Source organism: Phoca vitulina, unplaced genomic scaffold (genome assembly GCF_004348235.1).
Source record: "Phoca vitulina isolate PV1807 unplaced genomic scaffold, GSC_HSeal_1.0 scaffold21, whole genome shotgun sequence".
In the NCBI taxonomy this organism is placed as follows: Eukaryota; Metazoa; Chordata; class Mammalia; order Carnivora; family Phocidae; genus Phoca; species Phoca vitulina.
The window spans coordinates 32,253,128-32,277,607 of record NW_022589724.1 but is presented as its reverse complement, the minus strand read 5'-3'; the positions used below and the strand labels follow the sequence as shown (position 1 = coordinate 32,277,607).

Here is a 24,480-nt window from a genome sequence, read left to right as displayed (position 1 = left end):
CTGTTGGTCCATGGCTGCAGCAGATGGATGGCACTAAAAGACCTAGGAGACAAAATGACCAAACACAGGAATGGCCATTGCCTGGGTACTGATTCCAGGAGCATCCTGACTGATCTCAAGCTGGGTTGGAAGAAGTTCTGGAAGGAGAGCTCCCAGCAAATGGAGGACCACAGACAGTTGGAGAAAGACTGAGGCGGCCACAGGTGGACACCGTGCAAGAGGAGAGATGACACAGGGAGGCTGGTGTCGTGCCCTAGCATGGGTGACCGGGCCTGTGTGCACGTGCTGGGCTCGTCCACCTGTGCAGGAGAGAGCAGCCTCGAGGCCACCGGCTGGACAAGGGCACAAACGCAGTCTTAGCCCGATTTTGTTCGGTCCGTCGGTTGAGGACGGTTTTCTCATGGTTGAGAAGACGGTGCTACTGTTTCATGATACGTGAAAATTACAGGACACTCAGACTCCGCAGTCCCCAGATGAAACTCAGTGGCCGCACGGGCTCGCCGACGGGGCCGGGCGGTGGGGGCTGTAACCGTGCGCACGCCGTGCTCCGGAACTCTTGAAACGGGGTGTGACCGGCGGTTGTCGTGAGGGTGGACGTGCCCCCTGTAGCTTCCAGGGCCCCCGAGGCCATGCTGAGGTGGAGGCAAGCCCCTGGCCCAGGGTGCGCGTCGCCCCAGGCTGCTGCTGTCCGGGGCCAAGAGCCCAGATGTCACCTTCAAGTCCTTGGTCTCAGGAGGTGACCGAAAAGTTGAACGCGTGCTGGTGTTTGTAGAATTGTGAACCCAGTGGGTTTTCCAAGAGGGCAGTGGACCATCGTGCTGTGCCTCCTGCCATCCCGTGGGCGCTCCGGAAACCCCAGCTCTGGGAGAGCCTCCCGAAAACTGGGGTGCCACACAACTGTGGGGGTCTGAGGCCGCAGGTGTGCCCGGCAGGTGTGTCCCCGCACCTGGCCCCCCCCGGGTCTGCCCGTTCAGACCCTCGACTTCCGGCTGCCCTCTCTCCACAGGAGCTACCTGGAGGGGAGTCTCCTGGCGAGCGGGGCCCTGATGGGGGCAGAGGAGCTGGCCCGGTACTTCCCAGACCGCAGCATGGCCCTCTTCGTGGCCACCTGGAACATGCAGGGCCAGAAGGTGAGCCGCCCGCTCCCACTCGGGTTCTCTCCCGGGGCCTCCGCGCCGCACACCGTCTGCCTGGCCTCTCCCCAGCACCTGGGTCACCCAGAAAGCCCCTGCCTCACCCACCTCCCCACTGCCTGGGGGCGGACACGTGGTTTTCTTACACGTGCATGTCTGTTTTTAGGATAGCTTTAGGCTCAGGGCAGATTTGAAGGGAAGAGAGATTTCCCTAGAGCCCCCGCCCCCACGCACAAGCTCCCCCTGTCCACACCCCACTGCACGGCCTGGTCTGGTCCTTGTCACCTTGGGGTCACCCCGGGTTACGTTCACTCGGCAGCTTCTGTGAGGAGGTGACAGCGGAGGCCTCCAGCCGCTCTGCCGAGACGGTGCTTTGTGTCCTGACCGCGCACAGGCCAGAGGTCTGCACGCTCATCTCTGGCCTGTGCTTCTGGGGCCCCCTGGACGGGTGGCTTTGTCTCCAGCTCAGCCGTCTCTCCCTGGGCCTCCCTCCTCGCGGCAAGGACTGTCCCCGGGTCGGCAGTCTCCGTCCCCCACATGTGCTCTGACTTCTGGGGGCCGGGCGTGGACTGCCTAGCACGCCCCTGGTTGTCGTGGTGACATCACAGAAGGCCCATCCCTCCACACAGTGGTGCCCCAGGCTGGCACTGGGGGACGGGCGCTGCGGGGGAAACAAGGCGGGGCCGCCACCAGCACAGAGTTTGGCTGAGGAACCAGGGGCCCTGACGACAGAGCCTCCGGAAGGAGACAGAAGTGATTCTCCCTTGGGCTGAAGGAGGCAGGTGCCCGGGCCGGCGGCACCACTGTCCCTGGGACGCCACCGTGCCTGTCCACGGGACGGCGCTCTCGTCCAGGGCCCTGAGGGCTTGGAGGCCACGACGTGCAGCCACAGGGTGGAGGAAGGCTCGCCCGCGGGACCGGGGCGCCCGGCCCGGGCAGCACCCCCCCCCACCCGGAGTGTACCTGGGGGCACGGGCCGCGTGGCGAGGGCGCGGCACGGACGCGGGCGTGGCGGTGACCAACTGGGGTGGAGGGCGGCCTGCCCAGACCTGAGGCTCCCCTGGACGCGTCTCATGGGCGGCGCTGGTCCCCGCGGGGCAGGAGAGGCCGGGGCTGCTGGCCCTGCGGGAGCCTCTCGCTACACACGGTTCTTCGCAGGAGCTGCCCCCAAACCTGGACGAGCTCCTGCTGCCCGCCGAGGCCGACTACGCCCAGGACCTGTACGTCGTCGGGGTCCAGGAGGGCTGCTCCGACAGGTAGGGTGCACCCCTGCCCCACGTCTGCCCAGCCCGTCAGCCCCGCGGTCCCTGGCAACGGCGCTGAGGTGGGCCTTCGGGGCTGAAGCTGCTGTGGCCCGAGAGCCCCGGGTGGGGCGAGGCCGAGGCCGCAGCAGGCCGGGGCTGCCCGCCAGAGCCGCTTCCTGGTCTGTGGGCGGCTCAGAGAACTTAGAATAAATGAGCTTCACTTCTTGTTGACTCACCGCTGATCTAAGAACGGCAGTGAAGAGCTGCGGGAGCCCTGGCTCAAGCCCGACCCCTCCGCGGGGTCCTAGGTCCGCAGCGCCCCGGCAGCACGCCTGGGGTTTGCAGGGTGAGGGCAGCACCCGGGCATCCCACCCCTCAGGAGGGGAAGGGGCCAGGCTCCAGGCCCCCAGGGTAGCGGGAGAGCACCGGCCTGGAACCCGCCCAGGGGCCCTCGTGTTGCTTGTCGGTCCGCCACTCTCCCTGCGGGACGAGGCCCGATGGCGGGGCTGGCGGGGCTGTCTGGGCTGCGGGGTGAGGGGTGGCGGGTCTGGGAGGTTCCAGCCCCCTTCCCAGGCTGTCCTGGCTTCCCTGTGCAGGCGGGAGTGGGAGACGCGCCTGCAGGAGACGCTGGGCCCCCGCTACGTCACACTGTACTCAGCGGCCCACGGGGCGCTCTACATGTCCGTGCTCATCCGCAGGGACCTCATCTGGTTCTGCTCAGGTAGGCGGGCCAGTCTGCTCTGCGCCGGCGCCCTGGGCACCCCCACCCAGCGGGCGCGCGCGGGGCGGGCAGGGGCGGCCGTGTCAGCCTCGCCCCTCCACCCCGCAGAGGTGGAGAGCTCCACGGTGACCACGCGCATCGTATCTCACATCAAGACCAAGGGGGCCCTGGGCGTCAGCTTCACCTTCTTCGGCACCTCCTTCCTCTTCATCACGTCCCACTTCACCTGTAAGTCCAGGCGCTAGGGACTCCGCTCCCCCGATGTCCCCCAGACCCGGAGAGTCTGGAAGGCAGAGGCCCCGCCCCCCGTGACGGTGTCCTCCGGTAGCGCTCGGCTCCGGTCTGGGCGCTGCGGGGGCTGGTGTGGCGGAGGCCGCGGGGCTCAGGGCGAGAGTACCCGGTGGGGCGGGCCGCCGCAGACGCTGGGGTAGAGCCCGCTGGGGGGCGGTGAGCACCCAGGTGGCCCGTGTCCACAAGCCTCGCTGGAGAGGCCCCCCCACGCTCTGTTCTCGCAGCCGGAGACGGGAAGGTGAGCGAGAGGCTGCTGGACTATAGCAGAACCGTCCAGGGCCTGGCCCTGCCCCGGAGCGTGCCGGACACCAGCCCCTTCCGCTCCGACGCTGGTGAGCCCCGTCCGCGCGCCGCCGCCTTCTTCTCTGGGTACTTCAGTGAAAGTAAACTTTGAGAGCTTTTGAGAATCCAGGTTAGAAAAGTCTAGAAAGTCACCAGCCAATGGAAATAAAACCTCTGAGGCCTGGCGCTGGGCTCCTCACGAGCTGTGACCCTGTCAGCGCATTTGGCGGCTGCTTTCACGAGGAGCCCGGCCTCGCCAGCCCGGCTCTGCATCCTCCCCCCCGCGCCCCCCTGCCCCCTGCCCCCCCCGTGGGACGGCGCCCTGGCGGAGGCGGCGTGCGTGGCAAGTGTGGGCTCCTGTGAGCGTGGGGGCGCCATGCGTCCCCGGATGTCTGTTGCTGTTTGAGAGAGAATCGTGACCCCGACTGTCGACCCAGGAGGCTGCAGGGCACACCCCCCGCACGGGCTGCGCCCCCTTCCCTGGGGAGTCCTCGCCTGTGGCTCTGGCCGGACACAGACCAGTCCCTGTCGCTAAGGCATGGTGAGCATGGAGGGCCGGGCTCACACGCTTTCCCATTTTGGCCAGCCGATGTCACCACCCGGTTCGATGGGGTGTTCTGGTTTGGAGACTTCAACTTCCGTCTGAGCGGTGGGCGCGTGGCCGTGGAGGCCATCCTGAAGCAGGACCTGGGAGAGAAGGTGTCTGCCCTGCTCCAGCATGACCAGCTCACCCAGGAGATGAAGAAAGGTGAGGCCTCAGGGAGCAGGTGTGGCCGCCCCCCCCCCCCCCCCGAGAAGGCGCAGCCTGCAGGGTTGACGTGGGGCTGTGACTGTTCCAGGGTCCGTCTTCAGGGGTTTCCAGGAGCCGGACATCCACTTCCTTCCATCATACAAGTTCGACATCGGCAAGGACTCCTACGACACCACCTCCAAGCAGAGGACCCCCTCTTACACGGTGAGCACGCCCGGCGCCGGCCCGGCTCTGCGGCCGAGGTCTGGGTCCGCTCGCGCTGCCGAACTGTGGGCTGAGGACTGAGGCTGGCCGAGGGCAGCGGCCGCGGGGCTGTGGGCTAGTGACCGCACCTCTCCGAGACTGCTGGGGTTGGGGGCGGTGCCCCCCGACAAAGGCCCTTCTGAGGGTCGTCTGCTGGTCCCGGGACAGCGAGGCACACGCCCCGCGCTGTCACCTGGTTGAGCCCCTGGCTCCAGCCCCTCCACACTGGGTGCCCGGACACAAGTCCGTGCACTGGGCTCGGGGGAGGGGCTCCGGGAACAGGCTCTGGGAGGCGGGGGATCTGACGCGAGGACTCTGCTCGAGCACGGCCGAGGTGACAGGCACGCAGGCCGAGCCCTGCAGCGGAACCGTGCAGCGTCCGGGCCCGTCTGGGCTCTTCTCTGCAGGACCGGGTCATGTACAGAAGCCGCCACAAGGGTGACATCTGTCCCGTCAAGTATTCCTCCTGCCCTGGCATCAAGACGTCTGACCATCGCCCCGTGTACGGCCTGTTCCGGGTGAAAGTGAGGCCGGGGAGAGACAAGTCAGTACCCTGGCCACGTGTCCTCACGTGTCCTGCCCTCGGGGCCCCGGGGGCTGGGGGCCGGGGGTGGGATTCCTGCTCTGAAGTGAGGGTCAGGGCTGGCCGGCTCTTTCTGACACGCATGCGGCCGGGCCTGGCCCGGGCTCCGGAGGGGGTTCTGCTCGCGGGCGGCGGTGGTCACGCTCGGTACGCGGCGGGTCCCAGCGGCCCGCAGGGACTGGGCAGCAGTCGGCCTCCCGGAGGCTGCGGAAACAGCCGGCCCTCCTGGCTGACACCCTTTCCTCCACAGCATCCCGCTAGCTGCCGGCAAGTTTGACCGAGAACTGTACTTAATAGGAATTAAAAGACGGATTTCCAAAGAAATTCAGAGACAGCAGGCGCTGAAGAATCAGCACTCGAGTACTATTTGTACTGTTTCTTGAGGTCTGCCCAAGGACCTCTGGCACCTCCACCGGGAGGTTACTTGATCACAAGCCCCTAAAGACGGAAGAGGTTGCTGCGTGGGACTTCTCCCCCTTTTTGGGCTGCCGACGAACCACTGCTCGAGACTGACACGCTTTCTGACCCAGAACCCCACGGGGAGGCCAGCAGACCGGCCAAGCGGTACTGAGACACCAGTGCCCCCGCCCGGGACGACGCCAGCCACGCTCATTTACAGCACGTCCCGGCAGGCCCCACGCCGGCCACACGCGTGGTCCCGGGGGGCAGGCGTCTGGGTGGGGCGGGGCCTGGAGCGGCCTGCTCACCCAGAGCCGGGGCTCGCGGCCCCCCAGCAGCCCCTCCAGTGCAAACTGGCAGGTGCCCTTCCCCCTCTGAGCACAGCGGGCCTGGTACCAAAGACGTAAGCTGCTCAGGGTCAGGCGGCTGGGGGGGGGGGGGGTGTCTCTGTCCCACCGGTGCACACGAGGACCAAGCCCAGGCCCGGTGGTCAGGCCGGAGCCAGCCGACTTCCGAGGAGGGAACACAGTCCCGCTGGGACGAGGAGGCCTGGCCTGTCTCAGGGCCGCCTCTGATCTTGGGGGGCTGGCCCGGCCCATCCAGCCATGAAGCCATCTCCCTGTCCTCTTCTGGTTTTGGTGATTTAAGACTGTTTGCATACACGTGGCCAGCCTCAAACGGCATTAACATAAGTAGCGCACTTCCTGGCCTGAGAAAGCAGGGGAAGCTTAGGGTGTCCCCACCACATTCCGGATCTCTTCTCTCTTCGAGGGCTGAGCGCGTGATCGCCCACGATGGCTTCTAAAGACAGGCTCTGAATGTGGGAAAACCAAGGGGCACTCAATCTAGTCTTTCAAATTATTTATTTTTCCATATTTATATTTTTAAATAAATCCATATATTAAATCTTAAGCTCTTTCTGGCCAAAGATTGAGTCCTAGAAAGAGATCATCGCTACACTCAGCCCGTTCTCCTGATGTTCTCAGAAAACAAGGGTGTCCAGTTCAATGGCAGGAAGTTCGGGGTACACTGTGGCTCCCCGGGGCCATCTGCTCTGCACCCGGCTGCCACCCCGACCATGGGGCTGGCTAGAGGGGGGCTTTTAAGGGAGAAGGGGACACCCCAGACCTGAGTGGAGGAAATGAAGTCACTTCCACAGGGCGTGTGTACCCCCTTTATTAGTGTCAGCTTCCACAACACGGAGCCAGGCACACCTGGTCTCTGACACAGAGGGGAGAGTCTGTTCATGAGAAGGTCCAGTCAACCCCATCGGACTTCAAGAAACTTGATTGTATAAAATTTTACTCAAAAGAAATGTGCCGTTGAGTTTTGAATCATGAACTGAAAACGTCTGTTACAGATTTTTGCAGTGAAGGGGCCTGGAGAGGAGGCATTTTTATGCATCTTCCCAGGCACCATCTCTGACCAACAGGACAAAGCGATGGTGCAGCATGGAGGAGTCTGGCTTGAGACGGGGCTTCGTGTCTGTGGGGATCGTGACACACACCCGAGGGGTCACGGGTCCCAAGTCAGGACACTCCCTTAAGAGCAGCCAAGAGGTTTGAGATGAACAGGTTTTGCTTAGAAAGGTTAAAATTCAGATGAATGCAGATATGGGCCAGTCTGAAAACCAGCTTCACCAAGATCGAGAAGCACAAGCATGAGAGTGGTTTTCAAGACCCGGCTCTCATTGCCTCCACGCACTCTGCTCATGCCAGGCCTCCCCCGGGCACCTGCTGAGCCTGCAGCAGCCAGCCCTGAGCACCACGTGGGGCCAGAATGGGGAGGGGGCGTGGCTGCATGCTGAGGGGAGCAGAGGGGCGGGGCCATGACAGGGGCGGGGGAGAAGCCAGTGGGGAAGCAGGACAGGCGGGTTAGCACCAGCTTCCAGACCCTGGGTCTGGGCAGCGCTTCGGCTGGCCCCAACATCCACCCGGGCCTCATGTCTTCCCGAGCTCCACCCCCCCCCGCACCCCCCACCCCACTGAATGCCTGCAGTGCAGCCAAGCTCCTGCCCTCTACCTCCCTTGGGTGCTGCCCTCCCCCTGGGGTAACCACAGAAACGACAAGATAGTCCACACTGCTGCCCACCCGCCCTCCAATTCAGGCTCATCTCCCTTAGGCCCCACCCCAGCGGGCATGGAGGGCCTGGCATCCCCGCTGTGCCCCCCCCTCCGCAAACCCCCCCTCCGCAAATGTAGTCATTGGCACGTGTGCTAGAAAGGCACCTAAACGGGATGATGGGCTCCGGCAGAATAAGTCGATTAAATAACTGAAATAACATTCACGTGTCGATCTCCTCGTAACAGCCCTGCCCTCCTGCCTGCGCGGCCAAGGCTGGGCCGCAGGCTCTCTCCCCAGCTGCCGAGGGCTGGGGACAGCAGCGGCCCTGCAGCTACAAGAGGTGGCCCACGTGGGCTCCTGGGGAGTCTACACGCATTCACGTTGGAGAACCACAAAGCTAACAAAGCTAGCCCACGTTGCTAGAGTCACTGGGCCCTGCAGCACTCCTGACCGCGCCTTCCCCTCCAGCACGCTCCCGGCTTTGCTCTCCCCACTAGCCACCGAGTCTGAGAACCCCGCCTCCCGTCCTGTGCGCTCAGACATGCCCGCAATCAGAACAATTAAAGGACAAAAGGCCTCGCAGTGTTGGGTCCAACTGGACGACCCTCAGGGAGACACCCCGCTTGCCCACTTCCAGCCGTTTCAGGGATGCTGCTGAGGGTGAAGGAAAACTGTGCTGAGAAAAACGCTCCACGAAGCAGACCAGGGGCTCCTGCCCTGCCCCGGGGGCTGACTATGGGGAGACAGTGCGGCACTGCTGATCTCTGGGGGCGCAGGACGGCAGGAACAACGCTGACCTGCTCCCCAACAGCAGTCTGCCTTGAACCTTCTTGCACTCCGCTGGTTTCTAGCCACGGTGAGGGCAAACCTTTATTCCACCGAGTGGCTTATTCAACAGCAAAGAACCAGAAACTGAGCTGTGCTCGGCGACATTAAATTTGTTCAAGTTTAAGAGTCCCGTGGTTTGCACCGTTTATGAATCTTTGCACTAAACTCACACCCACAGAGACACGTACGAACACACGCGGCTCCCGCAGCCGCAGTCGGGCGGCCTCTAGCGGAAGAGCCGGTAGATCCTGGGCAGGCGCCCGTCTCTGCTGGACAGCGCCGCCTGGATGTGCTCGTAGGCCGGCAGGTCGCTCAGATCGCCCAGGGCCGCCACTGCGGGCTTCCTGCGAAGCATCTGAGAGGCAACTCTCCGGATGTCTTCCGGCTTCACGCTGCCTGGCACAGGGGACAAAAATACCTCAGGGGATTGCCCGCCTCCTGCACGGACTCCGTCTCTGGGTGTGGCTGTGGCCCCTCAAGGCCCTGGGGGTCTGAGGCCGGGCTGCAGACTCCAGAGGGTCCAGATTCAGCTGTGGGGACTATACTGTGAGTCAGGGTGAAGTATCGGGTTTTTCTTGGTAAACGGAGAAGTACCAGTGGTTTAAAAGAATTTTCAAATGTAGACATGTGCCTGCCCAGAGAAGCTGACACATCTATAATGGAACAGCTCCTTGTCTGCAGAGCTACCCACGTGGAGAGGCTGCGGGGCTTCGTAGGGGGGCAGCCGCTTGCGCAGCCTGGCCTCCCCAAGAGGGACCTGGGACCACAGCTTGTGTGGGCACGAAAAGCGCACCGTGGGAACACACTGACCAGTAGCTTGGTTTTGCTACAGAAAACGAGGCCTTAGGGAGATCGGGTACTGTTGTGCTCCATGGTCTGAGGGGCTCCCCGGGGGGGGGTGAGGATGCACCCGCGGAGGGGATGCATGCTGGAGCCGCCACGAGGTAACAATCGTCACCAAAGAACCACCGGCCTAACCCTTGTGGGGTCACGGACCCTTTGAGGAGCTGATGGAAGCGTAGACTCGTCCCCCAAAGCGGGACACACAGGGAAATTCAAGGACTTCCTGCAATTCACTCACAGGAGGCCATGGAAACCTGGGCTCAAGTCATAGAGGGCGCCACCACGCGAGCCCCGTGTGGAGCGTTTCCGTCCGTTAGCTCACCGAGTCGGCTTAGAAACCCGGAGCAGTGGTGAAAGGCCCCTTTATACGGGGTGAAAAGCTGGGGTCACAGGGGTCGGTACTCAGGGACCCAAGGCAGGGCTGGTCCAGGGTGAGGGCTCACGGGTCCAGGAGCCACGGGTAAACAGGTCTATGGCAATCTCCTGGGAGGGAAAGGAGGGAGCCCAATCTGGGCCCCCAGCATGGTACTCACGGATGAGCGCGCACAGCTCGTGGGGCAGCTTCCTGGAACGGGTCGCCAGCACCTGTCTCCCTACGTCCTCAAAGATCACAGGCCTGGACTCCAGGTTCATCATGAGCATGGACATCAGCTGCGTCTTGGCCCGCTCCAGCTCCACCTGGGATTCAACCAAGTCACACGGTTCAGTTCACAACAGCTCACACACCGTTGCCCCGTCACGGCCACGTCACAAGGAAGACAAATCCAAGAGTCAGGGGCTCCACGCTGACCCCAGGCACAGGGCCCAGGCAACCCTGTTCCCTGTGCCCCCGGGGAAACTCTGAGGGGACCAGCTCGATCTACCAAGTCTGGGCCTCGAGCCTCTCTGACCAGGGGTGAAACTGACGATGTTGGGACTTCGGCAAGTTTCATCCACAAAGCTCAGCGTGAAACCGGAGGGCACGGAAACACGGCTGGGTGAGAGACCGGAGTGGCCGGCGAGAGCAGCACGCACGTGCTGCAAGACAGACCAGCTGCGGAGATTCCGTGTCACCGTCTAAGCAAGAAGACTCCTAATTGCAGACGAGTCCTTTCTACTTTGCCAACTCCGGGCAAATACTTACAACTTACCTCAAATTAACTTCACGTTAACAGGAAGTACTTCCTAGCAGGCCACTAATGGAGCCCCCCCAACTGATTTTTAAATACATTTTTTAAAATTACTTTTTTGAAATACTTTTAAAAACTTTTTCTCACTAAAAAGGGAATACGTGATTATTGCAAAAAGCAGGGACTGAGCAGGAAAGATCTATAGGTGAAGGCCGTGCGCCAGCCCTTAGAGGCACTCAGCCCACACGCTGGGGCTCTCCTCCCAGGCCTTCTATGCGCGTGCATACGGAACCTGCTTATTTGTACCAGGGCTGGTCCACGAAGAAACAAGATCTCTAAGTACGTAAGCTGACAAAAACTAAGCCAAACAAACGAGGAAACAAAGACTTAGGTTAAAACACAAAATGGAGTTCAGGGTGCCCGGCAGGCTCAGTCCACAGAGCACGTGGCTCCTGGTCTCGGGGTTGTGAGTTCCAGCCCCATGCTACAGATAGAGATTACCTTAAACCTAAAATCTTTAAAAACAGAACAAAACCAAAAAAGCAAGACAAAACATAAAATGGAAGTGAGGAGAGAGCTCGAGAACCACCCCGAGAGGCCTGCTCATTCCGTGTGATGTGGCTTTAGTTCCCATGGCTCTGCAGGGTGGCTGAAAAGGACACACGAGACCGCTCTGCACCATTTCTTCCAGGAGGGCCAGGGCCAGGCAGGTGTGAGCAGGCCCAGTGCTGGTGGGGCAACGACTGTTCTCGGTGCTGAGACCAGGGAGCAGGGGCGGAGCTCAGCTGTAGGCCTGGCTCACCCCGGGGCTGCACTGTTCTGGCTGGGACGTTGGCGGGGCTGGGAGCACAGAGGCCAGCCACCCCCACACCGTGTGCTCTAACCTGCCGACACCGTGGGGATGTCTGGAGTCGGCTCTGTGTCGTTTCTGTGCTATACTTACCACATCCACAGTTCCAGCCATTAAAATAAATTCCTTTGTGAGGATTTCCACCATTTCTCGAACCTTTAGGGAAGAAGGTACAGATGAAGAGTGTGATCTGGACCTAACAGTCTGTCTCTTCCAATTCAATGACACCCCTGCTCCGAGAAACCAGCTCCGTATCCTGAGACATGAGCTGCACAGAGAGCAGAGGCCGCCCGCCCCGTACCTGTCGGGGGTCGGCGCTGGCGTGCACGCACAGGAGGCCCGTGTCCTCGTAGCTGTGGTGGTACGAGGTTGCGTTGTACATCCAGTGGTGCCTGTGGGGAGCGGGGACAAAGGGACACCTGGAAGGTGGTGTCACAGTCCAAAAGCACCTTCGGCGGGGCCTGGTGACCCTGGGGACAGCCAGGTGAAAGGAATCCAACCTACCTGTTGAGCACATTAAGGTAGAGCCTGGTAAACATGCCTTTGCCGGGCCCACCAGCTGAGAAGGAGCCGCCGCCCCCCATCATCATGTTCAGGACGGCAAAGGGGATGAAATCTTCCTCCTGTGGGACACATGAGGGCAGAGGTTTGCCGGGAGGTGACATGTGGCTCTAGGATGTGGTAGGACCCGGCTGGGACTTACCAAGAAGGAACAGCTCTCCAGTCCTATCATGATGTGCGTGAGCTCGGGGAACGGGGCAGGGCCCAGGCTGACGTTGGACATGTCTCTTTCCAGCTATAAGAGAAGAGAGTGAACGGTGTACCCACACAGAAAACAAGCAGGCCTGAAAAACCTCTCAGGCCAGATCAGCCTAAAAACAGTTCTACTGGGGCGCCTAGGTGGCTTAGTCAGTTGAGTGTCCCAACTTTTGATCTCAGGGTTGTGTGTTCAAGCCCCCACATTGGGCTCCGTGCTGGGCGTGGAGCCTAGTTTGAGGGGAAAAAAAAGGCAAAAGACCCCATCATGGTTCTATAGAAATCATACACGAACATCAGTAAACTCCCTCTAGAGGAAAGAACGATCCTTTAACCTTCCAGTGAAGCTAAACTCATTTTTTTTTTAACATTTTACTCATTTACTTGAAGAGGAAAGAGAGAGAGAAAGAGAGCACAGAGGGACAGAGAGAAGCAGGCTCCCCGCTGAGCAGGGAGCCCGATGCAGGGCTCAACCCCAGGACCCTGAGATCATGACCTGAGCTGAAGGCAGATGCTTAACCAACTGAGCCACCCAGGCGCCCCTAAACTCATTCTTAACAAACTCTCAGCTTTAAACAAGGAACACGTCCTGCCCTGACACCACAATGTGTATTATGGTAAAGCCACGAATACACAGCTCATTCTAACACCTGTGCGAGAAAGCTAAGAACGTACCAAAAACAAAGTAAAGAAAGTACACATACCCCATCTCGGCTTTACCTTGACAACCCCCCCAGTGTACTGTGCTACCGATCTGTCGACGTCCACAGCCCCCTCACATCCCCAGGCCGGTCGGGTTCCCAGGAGGTACTTTCTGGCACATTCCACCAGGTGCTCATGCTCCACCCCGACTCCAGCCAGCACCATGCGGTCGGGGGTGTAGTAGTTTCTCAGGTACGAATGAAGCACTTCTCGATCGATCTTTGCTATGTTTTCTGTGGGGCAGAAACGGTGGAGGCCAACTGTGTTTTCCCGATAAGCAGCCTAACAAAAGAAAGGAGAAACACAGGTGACAGAGAGGCCACGGCCAGGTCTCCCCCCTGCCGAGCTGGGCCTGCCATGACCCCAGCTGTGGCAGGAAAAGCCCACGGCTGCTTAGCTTTGGCGGGGCTGGGAGCACAGAGAAACTGCAAGAGCAGTTTCATTTGCTTACAAAAGCAGTAAAATCTCTCTCTCCAGAATGAAGTCTCAAAAAAAACCCACTTAAAATAAAAAAAATCATTCTGGAAATGGATCAAAACCTTACTACTGTAAGAATGAGAATATGAAAAACTTGCATAAGTTGCAGGTTTGAGAATTAAGAATCTTCTGTCCACACCTATAACCTGTGAATGGCCTCAGGAAGGCAGACGGGCCCTCTCAACTATGCTGCTGTTGGGAGGGCCGCGGAGGCGGAGGCGGGTGCTTGCGGGCTTTCTAGTACCTCATGAATCATCTCCGTGAGAAGCGGTTCTGGGTCAGGCCGCATGTCAAGGTCCTCCAGCTCAAATTGGACAGCCATTCGTGTCATCTCAATTTCTTCATCTGCAAAGAACCCAGACAAGGCTCAGACCGTACCAGCCAGGAGGGAAATGGCACTGGGCCTAGCCTGCCAGGCTGGGCCAGGGGTCATCGGCTGGCAGACACCGGCAGTCTCCTCGGCCTTCATCTGGGGTAGACCTGGGGGCACTTGTGTGAGCGAGGGGGCAGGGCCTAGAGGCACTGGGCCTCTTGTCCGGCTCAGCCACCTGGACCTGCCCCAAGCCCCGGCCTCCTTCCCAGCAGAGGCACGCAGGCCCCTGAGCCGTCTCTCCAGAGGACTGCTGCGAGGACAGACACGTGGATTGGGAGGTGCTTACAGAAGAGGCCCCACCCGGCATCACGGCTGCCACTTCATCAGCAACTGGAGTGAGTACTGGAAGGACTACCAGGCCAGGCGATGTGACCAGAGCGCAGCCAGGGCGGCAGCAACGGGCAGCAGGGCCCTCTCTGCTCCACTGCGGGCACGGGATTCAAAGTCCTGCCACCACCAGGCCAAGGAAGGGGATGGACACAGGGGCGTGGAAGCTTCTGGTGGCACACCAGCCTGGTGTTTAAAGACAGTCTGAAATGCCTTTCAGAAGTGAAAGACCCAGGGCCGCCTGGCTGGCTCTGTCAGAGGAGCATGCGACTCTTGATCTCCGGGTTGTGAGTTTGAGCCCCATGTTGGGTGTAGAGAATACTTAAATTTTAAAGGAAAAAAAAAAAAGGAGAAATGAAAAACCCAATTTAACTAAAAACGTTAAAAAGCACAGAGTTATGTCAAAGTACTGAGCTCGCTGAAGGACTTTTCTGACCATCAGCGTTATTTCCAAGGAAATCGTGCCAACTCACTGGTAGCTGACCTCGAGGGCTGCATACAACGCTCTTCCTCAGGGGCAGCGCTTCCACGTGCCTCCCAAGGGCCCAGCCCCCAGCCCCCTCACGTGGCCCCGGGCCCACCTGTGAGCCTGGGGTGCAGGACCACGTCAGCGAGCAACCCAACCACCGTGTCCAGGCCTTTAGAGTCAGCAGACACAGCGTACATGGTGGTGTCCCTGGAAAGAAGCAACGACATGAGGCACTGAGGTCACCACAGGTACACACCAGCGGGGGCCATTCCCCCCGCTGCACTGAGGACCAGCACACACTCGCTATGTCCCATCTTACAGGACAACTTCCAGCACGCACCGGAGTGACAGCAGCTGCGCAGCCAAGATGGACAAGAGCCATCCTGAGACATTTCCACAAGCACAGGCCCCCTGCCACGGGGGCCCCTTTTATCACGGGCTTCCTGAGCATCAGCTGCCCCGACTCACAGTCAACATGCAGTATGCACGGCCTTATGCAGCTAGGGGACAGGCCACATGTGGTAGACAAACACCACCTGCCCTATCCACAGCGCCCCTACATCTGTGTGCTGGCTACATACTGGACCTCTGCCTGTCCCCAAAAAGACCACTGCCTCTTCCTGGCTGAGCCTCTCCCCGTGCTGTTCTGGGCCACCTCCTCCCCTCAGTCGGTCTGGCAAACTCCTCCAAGACCAGTCCAATGATGACTTTGTTATCATTCCTTTCCTGACTCCAGACCAGGTTAGTTGCCTGTCCCCCACCAGTCTCGGTCTCTGGCTCTTGTGTCCATTACCTGGGGTGCAGCCCTCTGCCAGATCCGTGAGCATATTGGGGACAGGGCCTGCTGCATCCCTAGTGCCCAGCTGGCAGTCTCTGGGGATTGCCTGGCCCTCCAACGTGTTCTCTGCTCTAAGTGCTGCTGCCTGCATGTTTCCCCCACCAAATTCTCCACCCAACCCGGCCTAGGCCAGGCTCACTTCTCACCCCTAACCTCCACAAGCCTCTCCAGGGCATAGGTTTCAGTGGGACTCTGACCAAGGATAAGAACCACAGTTCCACGTGGATGCAAAATACGATGGCGTACCTTGACGTCTGGCAGTCACAAATACCCCCGTGCTTTTCCAACGTAAGCAGAATTTCATCTTTGCTGTTAAATTGATCCGTCGACTAGTAAAAATAAATAAGTAAACCTAAATACGCAATCCAAAACAACCTCTAAAATATGTTCTTTGAGAAAAAAATTTGTTTACTTCGAAAACATGTGAAATCAAATTATCTTTTAACCTAAATATCTTTTAGTAGGATTATCTTAGCAGCTTAGTCACTTATTAAAATAACCATTCTAAAAAGAGTAAAACTTGATAGATTCTTCTCAAGTATAGGCTCAAAGATTACAAACAGGACACTGACCGAAAATGCCAATTTTTCCAAAAAGTGAGCAATTCCACTAAGATATTTTGCTTCATATCTTGATCCTGAATTAATAAGAACTGGCAATAAAAAGAAAATTGACAGGTTAAACCAAATGTTGAAAAGAGGTTTTAGGGGGATTTAATCAAGAGAAACCTTTAAAACTGAACGTGATCAGACAGGCTGACCTAATTACGTGAGGGTGAGGATGTGTCCACTACCTGGGCTGCGTCCCCACAGCTGCACACCCACGTTGACGCTGATGGAGTTGATGCTTCATATTTATGGTGGAAAAGTGTTAGATTTCTATGAAGGTGGAAAGGGGAAAAAGCCCACCGCCAACGTGGTGGTTCATGCTTTGTGTATTGCTTTCAGGGTCCGCGCCTACCTTCCCACTCAGAACACAACTCACAGACGACGTACAAAGCATAACAACCAACTGAGGCACGTGGGCGTGAAAACAAACGGGATGGCCCACACCACCACCAACAGTACTTACTTCCTACCGTACAAAATTGTCCAAATTTGTTTTGGGAGGCCACGCGAAGCCCATTATCCAGCGTGGTCACTTTGGTTTCAAACTTTTCCTGTCCATCAACTGTAGCAAAAACAGGCTCAGGCACCCCGGGTAAGGGGGATGAGAGCGGGATGCGGGGAGAGGCCCCGCCGCTGCTGAACGGCCTGTGGGGAGGAGCGCCGGCCCTAAACGAGGAGAGACCCAGTTACAACGGACCCGAGACCACCGAGCCTGCGGCCACCGTCTGCGCCCAGTCGGTCACGTGCTGTCCACGTTAAAACCGGATGTGCCCCAGGACGACACAGGCGTGATCAGGAAGCCCACTGCTGGGTACAAACGCCGGCTCGGCCCGGGGCCTGGGCACGCTGGTCAGTTCTTGGGGCCTTGACTTCCACCTCTCGTAAGGCAGCGGCGGCCCCAAACCCCTGCGCGCAGTCCCACAGAGGCCAAACCCCTGCGCGGGCCCAGAGGCGCCGCGGTCTGGACTCCAGCTCGCTCCCCAGCCGCCCGCAGGGCCCCCCTCGCACACGCCTGGCTCCTCACCGCCGAAGCGCGCGCCCTCCCCGCTCCGGCCCGCTCCCACTGCTCTCCCCAGCGGCTGCCCTCTCACCCCCATCTCTGCGGCCCCCCCGCACGTCCGACTCTCCCGCCGCCCGGCTATCGCCCGACCCCACTTCCCTAAGCCGGAAGCGTTCACACGACCGCTCCCGCTCTGCCCGCGCTCCCGCCCGCGCCCGGCGCCGGCGTACAGGGACGGGTCGCCCCCAACTGTGGCCCGAGTGGACGTGCCTGAGGCCAAGAAGGCGGGAGAGCGCGTGGGGGCGGAGAAGGCGCGACGGCCCGAGGCACGGAGGCCCCGCGGGCTCGGCCTCACAAGGGGCCGCGGCAGGACCGGGCCGGGGCGGAGAGGACACGTGGCCTCCGACGGGCCCCATCGGCCCGGGACGGCAGCGCCGGAGAGGGCCCAGCGGCCCGGGAGAGATCAGGCGAATGGGGCTCGGGGCCCGCACCCGGGGCCCCCGGCAGGGAAGAGCCCTCAGCGCCTCGGAGACAAGGCCGGGGTCCCGAAGCCCGAGCCCGAACCAGCGGCGCCGCGTCTGCGCGTGGGGAAGCCAGAGGTTGAGCGTCCGGTCGGACGCCCGCCGCCCCGGCCCCCGGCCGGCCCCCGGCGCGCACCCGGCTCACCTCAGCCGCGAGCGGCGCCACGAGCCCGAGCCGCGCAGCAGCAGCCGCGCCGTCGCTAGAACCATAGCCGCCATCTTGGGTCTCCGCCCCCTGCTTCTGTCGTCACTTCCGACCCCGCCCCCGACGCCCCGCCCCTACGGCGCCAGCCCTCGGCGTTCGGGCGCTCGCTTCCGGTGCCGGGAGCGGAAGCCGCAGCGAGAGGCTGGGAGCGGCGGCCGGGCGGCGGGCGACGGGGGTGGGCGGCTCGGGCCGCGGCCGGGGCGGAGCCTGGGCCATGGAGCCGCCGCTGCCAGGCTAGGGAGGGCCGGCCCTGCCGGGCCCGCGGCGATGGCGGGCTATGCGCGCCGCCCGGGCGTCCCCCCGCTGTCGCGAGCCCGGAGCCTCGTCATTCCGGACGGTGAGCGGCCGGGCCGGGCGGCGGGGCCGAGCCCGCCGGGCCCCGGGGCCGCCCCCGCCCCGCCGGGCCGGGCTGCAGGTGAGGCGGGCCGCGGGGCGCGCGGCCAATCGCTCTCGTTGTTATTGCAGCTCCAGCGTTCTATGAGCGCCGGTCTTGTCTCCCCCAGCTAGACTGTGAGCGCCCCCATGGCAGGGACCTGGACTCCCACTTCTTCGGCATTCGGCCGACGTTTATGTGCTATGTGCCCAGCCCGGTGCTAGCTTCCGTGGGAGACACAGGTGAGAGACAAGCCTCAGGGAGCCCCCAGCCGGCACTGCCCGTAGGGACCTCGCTGTAGCCTTAACTCGCTCCCTGACCGAGCGATGGGGCGCCGAGGGCCGCCGTGTGCCGGCCCCTGGGAACACAGGTGCAGAGCGGCCCCGCCAGCTAGGAGCTGCAGTCTGGCCTTGGGGGGCCCCCTCCCCAGCACAGACACTCCCAGTGTAGGATGGTAAGTGCCAGAAGAGAGGTATGCCCAGCGGGACCACCATAAACCACCTCCTTCGTGGGGGTGGGGGGGTAAGGCAAAGGAGCTGCTGGGCAGTGGCCGGCTTTTTAGTTCATTGTCACTCTCCCAGGAGCAGTTATGCTGCAGGGCGTCCAGGGTGTGGGGCGAGCCTTTAGGTGGGGTCTCATCAGGGTCTCAGAGGAGAATTGCAACCGTGAGGGTATTCAGAAGGTTTCACAAGACAAAGGAGGGCATGCGCAGCCACACTGGTCATCAAAGCCTACCAGGAGCTTTTTCTGAATCACACATGGCAGGGCCCATGGAAGCCATACCGTCTCCATTGGTAGGAGCCGGGGGCTTGTGTTTGGAAAGTTCCCCAGCCTGTGAGAATTACTGCGATAGAGACCCTGTGTTGAAAACAAGTTGTCACAGAGGCCTCTGTGATCACGTTAAGGTGATGACATCTCTTTGCAGATTTTGGCTACGGAAAGGGGAAATATACTAAGCAAGGTCTGCCAGGAGCCCAAGAGACACATTTTGGAGGTAGGGTAGTTGGGCAATTCTCTCTTCCCTCTGCCCAACACAAAGCGCCAAGCACATGCCCTGTGGCTGGTTGTCAGTTTGACAGCATATAATTAGTGTGCCAAGTGGGGGTGGAGTCCCACAGATTCAGTCTTGGCCCCAGGGTAGAGAGAGAGAGGGTACAAGGACAGATGAGCCTGATGTGCAGGATGACAGAGATTTGGGAAGGCACACCAACGGGGTCTGAAGAGGCGGCACGGGCTAGAAAACTTTGCGCAAGGTTGGCGCCTGGGCTCAGATGGTCATTGCTGGGAGAGCGGAAAGGAGGTAGGGAAAGAGAGAAGGGAAGGATGGGTGAGCAGGGAAATGGATAGAGGTGGAGCAGTGATCCCCAACCTGGCTGCACTGTTGGAACTCTTGGACGGCCCCCAGCGCAGGTTATGTCCCAGGCCAACTAACTGAGTCTGTGTGGGAGTGGAGGTGCATCGTCATCCCAAAGATCCCCAGGTGGTCTCCATGGGCAGCAAGGAGTGGGAACCAGGGGGTTGGGAGTGGGAAGGAGAATTCATAAGTAAACTCTACCCCAAGGTGAAGAGTCACCCGTTCTACTGACCAAGCCAGCCAGGTGCCCCTGGGAAGGAGAATTCAGAATGTGAAAGTAGATCTGTTTTATTGGCTAGGTTTTTCATTTCCTAGTGTCACTGAATTCTGGTGGGATGAGGAGGGTGGCAGTCCTGATTTTAGATGTGGTTGTGTTTTAGAAAAAGAAATTAATACGGAAGTTTCTTTTCAATGATTTGGGAGACGTTTTGCTATTGTGTTGTGTCATACTGTTTTAGATGATAAACTTGGAGATCTTGCAGAGGCCAATCCATTCTCCTTTAAAGAGTTTCTGAAAACCAAGAACCTCAGCCTGTCAGGAGAGGATACAGCCAACAACAGGATTTATTCAAAGGTAGATCCAAGGCATCATCCGTGATGACCGTACACAGAGAAACGTCCAAAGGACATCTCTTCCGACGTGGGATACCCTGCAGGAGCTGGGGGGCAAAGGGAGCCTGCAGCTAACGCTGATGGGAAAGTTGGGTGGAGAAGCTGCTGGGATCCTTCCTGGCCCTCCTCTCTCCTGGGAGTTCCACTGCTGAGCCCCTCAGAAGACAGGCCTCCAGCGGCTTCTGGGTCTGAGCTGTGCCTCCGACTCTTTTCTTTAGGAAGCCGCGAGACACTCACTGGGACTCGGCCGCAACTCCCCGACCTCCCAGACCGTGGGGTATGGCTTAGAATATCAGCAGCCATTTTTTGAAGACCCTACGGGGGCTGGCGATCTTCTGGACGAGGACGAAGATGAGGATGAGGACGACGGGTGGACCGGGGCCTACCTGCCGTCCACTGTGGAGCAGACCCGCTCCTCCGGGGTCGCCGCCAGCACGTCACCCTGCAGCACATACGTCTCCTTTTTCTCTGCCCCGTCGGAGCTGGTGGCGCCCGAGACGCTGCCCCCGTGGACGCTGAGCGACTCTGACTCGCGCTCCTCTCCGGCAGGGAGCCCCGGCACAGACTTCGCGGCCCACGGAGAGTCTCTGGGAGACAGGCATCTCCGGACACTGCAGATAAGCTATGAAGCAGTAAGTGAGGGGGCCCTGCAGCGCACTCACAGGTGACCTGGAGCCTCCGGTGGCCTTGGTGGCCTGGGGTCTTGGCTCCAAGGACAAGATGGTCTGTGGTGCGGCTGTCTGCCAGAGCCCCGTGCGGCGGTCTCCCGAATTGACAGATTCCGCGAGTGACGTGCCCCCGGAAGAGCAGTGTGCGGGGCGGTGGGGTGCGGCCCGTCTCAGGTAGGAGCCGTGGAGACCCTCTGAGGGCCCCCCAGTCAGGAAAGGGTCTGCTTCAGGTGTCGGCTCAGGGACGTTTCGCTGTGTTCTGAGGAGAAGAAATTTGTTTAGAAATGATTATCACTTAAAAGAGAGTTAGGAGTAAAATTGGTGTCCGTGACCATAGGCCTTTAAAGGGAGATTCTTCCACTCGTGGTTTTTCTCCATAAGCAAACAGTAGGTTAACTCTCTACAATGTTCGTTTATCGAGAAGTTCCAGAGCCAGTTTGCAGAGGTGCGGACTCCTTCTGAGTGAGACACAGAGTTTCTAATAAGGATTTTCTTCCTCTGCAGCTGAAAGATGAAAATTCTAAGCTGAGAAGAAAGCTGACTGAGGTTCAGAGCTTCTCTGAGACTCAAACAGAAATGTACGTAAGCTTTGAGTCAGCGCTGTGCTTCAAACGTCAATAACAAAGTGATGGGGGTGGAACCAAGCTTGGCTTTCATCGTCTGTGGGTCGTCAGCATCCCACGTCGTCCTCGTGTGCTGAGGGAAAGTTGATTTCAAACACCCGGCCCACCCCGGCCGCGCTTGCTAAAAGCAGCAGAGCACTGGATGGCGAGCCAGCTGAGGAGCGCGCCCTGCGGCTGACACCTCCGATCGGCCTCACTGAGGCCCGGCGCCCTCGCGGTGTTCATCTGCCCCGCCCCACTTAACTGCCTCTCAGATGAATTCTGAGAATGAGATGCGTGAGTGATCGACAGCTTGGTCTTCTCTGTCCCCAGGGTGAGGACGTTGGAGCGGAAGCTGGAAGCCAAAATGATCAAGGAGGAAAGGGACTACCACGATCTGGAGTCAGTGGTCCAGCAGGTGGAGCAGAACCTGGAGCTGATGACGGTACGGGGGGCTGAGGGGCATTGTGACGAGCGGGTGTGCCCCCTCCTTTGCTGTCAGCCCGCAGGGGCCCAGCGCCAGGAGGGGTCCCTCACAATGGGCCGAGCTGCCGGTTCATGAGAGCCGAAGGCCCCTGGGTGGGGGCAGAGCCCGCCTTCGTTCCATATCCGTGTCTCGCCGTGTTACACGGTGCTGATGCCCTTTTTTTTTTTTTTTTTTTTTTTGGTGACAGAAACGGGCTGTGAAGGCAGAAAACCACATCATGAAGCTGAAACAGGAGATCAGCTTGCTCCAGGTGACTGGACAGCATGGGCACAGGGTCCGGGAGCCTCCCAACAGTGGTGGCTCCCGCAGTCAGGCCACGCCAGCTCTCCCCCCGGCCCTGTTCTCTCTGCTCAGCAGGAGGGTGGTGGGCATGTCCTGTATTGTCTGGGACAGCACGGAGCCTGGCACGAATTTCCCATTTCTGTGAATGAATGCTGAGGGCAAACTGAAGGACAGAGGAAGCCCGGCTCCCTCGAGAGCCCCCTCAGGAGATGCCCACCGCGGGGGCCAGCCCCCATCCCCTCACTGCCTATGCCAAGGCCGCCAGCTTCATTTGGGTTCGTGCTGCGTTTCAGATGCTCTCCCGTGCAGCTGTCAAAGTGCTTTACTGCTCTCGCCCACCTCCAGGCACAGGTCTCTAACTTCAAGCGTGAGAATGAAGCCTTGCGGTCTGGCCAGGGCGCCAGCCTGACGGTGGTGAAGCAGAACACCGACGTGGCCTTGCAGAACCTCCGCGTCGTCATGAACAATGCCCACTCCTCAATAAAGTGAGTGTGGGGGAGCTGAGGGTGCCTGGACATGGGACGGGTGAGGCAGAGATGGCCGGCAGGCCGGGGGGGGGGGGGGCTTCAGGTTGGTGTTTGAAACCATGACCATACGGCGTGCAGCGGACGGGGCTCCGGCAGCAGAAGTGCACTTGATGGTGCTGGTAACCCCGAGGCTACATGTTGCGTGCCGGGCCGGCAGGCTCTCAAACCGTCTTTGTGGTAATCATTGGTTTTACCAGGGCACTAACCTCAGACAGATCAGAGTCCCAGCTCCTTCACCTGCCGAACACCTCCGTTCTGCACGGAGAGGAATAACAGTGTTTCCCTCCCATCATAAGAAGCAGATGAGTTTGGAGGAGACCCCCCACCCCGGAAATGGCCGCTCTATCGCTCCCCATGAGCGCCCCGTCTGCCTGCCACGGGGCTGGGCCCCTCCGGGGAAGAGCGGCGGCTGCCAGAATCTGCTTTCCACCCCGGGGGCTGCTTTCTGGCTTCTGTCAGGACCGTTGGACTGTCGCGGTAGCAGGCCCCTAACGTCCACGTTTCTGTTTTAGGCAGCTGGTTTCTGGAGCTGAAACGTTGAATCTTGTTGCTGAAATCCTTAAATCTATAGACAGAATTTCTGAAATTAAAGATGAGGAGGAGGAGTCTTGAGAACCCTGAGGTGCTTCCAGGTCACAGCTCCGCTCACACCCGGACGTCCCTGCTCACTGGATTTGGAAATGCCGTTGTGTCTTTAAATATGTCATCCTCACCGTAGTAAAGATATTTATCATGACATGCTAATTTCATGACCGCACAGTGTGAGCAGCCCGCTGCAGGGAGAAGCAACCCCCGCATGAGAGCCGCACCGGCTTCTCCGCAAGCCTTCTGGGGGAGCTCCTGCTACTCCACGGACTAACGCTCTATCGGAAGACGTTTCTATAAAAGCTAGTGATTTTTTGAAGTTACTAAACCTGAAAACCACAGTTCTATAATGAGTGTTTTCCGTTGTCATTCTGGAACGTCAATTATAAGATAAGTCAATTGCTCGTCCTAATTTCGACAGGAGAGAAAGCAGGGGAGCCGCGGTGAGTGGTTGCCTCAGAAGGGCCCTAGTGCCTCTCCGGCCTCACCTGGTGCCCCCACTGGCTCGGAGTCCACTCCTGCGGGCCTGCGGGCGCTGCCTGCCCTGGGAGACCTGAGCGCGGATGCCCCACGCGGGGCCCCGGGTCACCCAGGTGGGCCACCGTGTGCAGCGATCTCAGTGCACCTGTGGGCCTTCGGGTTTGAAAAACTGCTTTGGCTGGAGGGTTTTGATACATGTTTCAAGTGGGGTTTTATACGATGAAGTTTAGAATTCAGGAAGTTAGAGTGTGCAGAGCCTCCCTGTGTTAGCACGAGGCTGTCCACAGTGCCTTTCCAACTGCTCCCCCACATAGGGAAGGCAGAACATGCACTACGTGCCTTCTTGCCTATTTTTCTGTAGATGTTATTTTTTTTAAATAAACTTCCCTTTTTCCTCCTGTTCAAATTGACAGCTTTTCTATTTAATAAATTGTAAAACTTCTATGAACTGTCCTTTTTTTTCTGACTTCACCAGGTCTTTATGCTTGAGAATCATGGTACTGTCCTTTGGCTCTAGGGCATGCATCTAGTCGTAAGCGGTGATTTGTGCTGATAAATTCAGCATTAGTCCCGTGGCCTGTGGGGTCAAGGGTAGACTCAGACCAGTGTTGCCTGGGCCTGACCGCAGTGGCCCGCACACTAGACGTCAGAGCTGCGTGTTTTGGAGTTGGACAGATTGGAATTTAGTACTGGAGCATTCTTCAGTCACATGGTTGAATTTTTTAAAAAGACATTTAAACTGGGAAACGTCACCTCATGCTCCAGCCTGTTGGTGAAAAGCGGGTTCAGAGCTCTGGCGGTCTAGTAGGAAAGTGCTAGGATGCGATTCTCTTCTGGGTGCAGGAACGGGGCTTCCTGGGAGGATGCCTCCAGCCACAGCCCTGCATGCGGGC

The 24,480-nt window shown here is 59.5% G+C and overlaps 3 protein-coding genes across 8 annotated transcripts in view; 2 read left to right on the top strand and 1 right to left on the bottom strand.

Annotated features, from left to right (window-relative positions):
• The window catches only part of INPP5E (inositol polyphosphate-5-phosphatase E), a 12,327-nt gene extending 5,365 nt beyond the window's left edge, over positions 1-6,962 (top strand). For both annotated transcript variants that reach the window (XM_032418671.1, XM_032418672.1), the window contains exons 3-11: positions 1,007-1,130; positions 2,292-2,389; positions 2,974-3,098; positions 3,207-3,326; positions 3,614-3,721; positions 4,258-4,419; positions 4,511-4,626; positions 5,073-5,209; positions 5,499-6,962. In XM_032418671.1, the coding sequence (XP_032274562.1) occupies positions 1,007-1,130; positions 2,292-2,389; positions 2,974-3,098; positions 3,207-3,326; positions 3,614-3,721; positions 4,258-4,419; positions 4,511-4,626; positions 5,073-5,209; positions 5,499-5,631 (1,123 nt within the window). In that variant the 3' untranslated portion in view covers positions 5,632-6,962. The remainder of the gene's footprint in view (positions 1-1,006; positions 1,131-2,291; positions 2,390-2,973; positions 3,099-3,206; positions 3,327-3,613; positions 3,722-4,257; positions 4,420-4,510; positions 4,627-5,072; positions 5,210-5,498) is intronic.
• Positions 6,963-8,658: 1,696 nt separating this feature from the next.
• Positions 8,659-17,653, bottom strand: PMPCA (peptidase, mitochondrial processing subunit alpha). 3 transcript variants are annotated; one of them, XM_032418674.1, is made up of 13 exons: positions 17,558-17,653; positions 16,355-16,557; positions 15,856-15,935; positions 15,530-15,612; positions 14,558-14,652; positions 13,521-13,621; positions 12,818-13,081; positions 12,045-12,137; positions 11,846-11,964; positions 11,643-11,733; positions 11,435-11,497; positions 9,916-10,060; positions 8,659-8,935 (listed from the first exon to the last, which is right to left on the bottom strand). In XM_032418674.1, the coding sequence occupies exons 1-13, from the start codon at positions 17,629-17,631 to the stop codon at positions 8,766-8,768; spliced, it is 1,581 nt and encodes a 526-aa protein (XP_032274565.1). In that variant the 5' UTR covers positions 17,632-17,653; the 3' UTR covers positions 8,659-8,765. The 3 variants fall into 3 exon arrangements, with proteins under 3 accessions (XP_032274565.1, XP_032274567.1, XP_032274566.1); XM_032418675.1 differs by having other exon boundaries at positions 8,851-8,931; XM_032418676.1 differs by lacking the exons at positions 16,355-16,557; positions 17,558-17,653 and having other exon boundaries at positions 15,520-15,612; positions 15,856-15,911.
• A 194-nt stretch (positions 17,654-17,847) lies between these two features.
• Positions 17,848-24,368, top strand: ENTR1 (endosome associated trafficking regulator 1). Of its 3 annotated transcripts, XM_032418981.1 has the most exons (10): positions 17,848-17,954; positions 18,083-18,232; positions 18,916-18,984; positions 19,803-19,918; positions 20,175-20,588; positions 21,129-21,202; positions 21,560-21,671; positions 21,901-21,963; positions 22,341-22,480; positions 23,035-24,368. In XM_032418981.1, exons 1-10 carry the CDS (start codon positions 17,885-17,887, stop codon positions 23,132-23,134), a joined length of 1,308 nt encoding a protein of 435 aa, XP_032274872.1. In that variant the 5' UTR covers positions 17,848-17,884; the 3' UTR covers positions 23,135-24,368. The 3 variants fall into 3 exon arrangements, with proteins under 3 accessions (XP_032274872.1, XP_032274873.1, XP_032274874.1); XM_032418982.1 differs by lacking the exon at positions 18,916-18,984; XM_032418983.1 differs by lacking the exon at positions 18,083-18,232 and having other exon boundaries at positions 17,850-17,954; positions 23,035-24,366.
• The last annotated feature ends 112 nt before the right edge of the window (positions 24,369-24,480 follow it).

Bases quoted from the DNA above. Each gene is read 5' to 3' on its own strand.
- PMPCA (XM_032418674.1), bottom strand. From the start codon at position 17,631: ATGGCGGCTATGGTTCTAGCGACGGCGCGGCTGCTGCTGCGCGGCTCG. The intron at 16,558-17,557 runs GTGAGCCGGGTG...CTCCTCGTTTAG, and splicing joins TGGCGCCGCTCGCGGCTGAG to GGCCGGCGCTCCTCCCCACA. The intron at 13,082-13,520 runs GTACTAGAAAGC...TTCTTTTGTTAG, and splicing joins TCACGGAGATGATTCATGAG to GCTGCTTATCGGGAAAACAC.
- ENTR1 (XM_032418981.1), top strand. From the start codon at position 17,885: ATGGCGGGCTATGCGCGCCGCCCGGGCGTCCCCCCGCTGTCGCGAGCC. The intron at 17,955-18,082 runs GTGAGCGGCCGG...TTGTTATTGCAG, and splicing joins GAGCCTCGTCATTCCGGACG to CTCCAGCGTTCTATGAGCGC. The intron at 18,985-19,802 runs GTAGGGTAGTTG...ATACTGTTTTAG, and splicing joins CCAAGAGACACATTTTGGAG to ATGATAAACTTGGAGATCTT.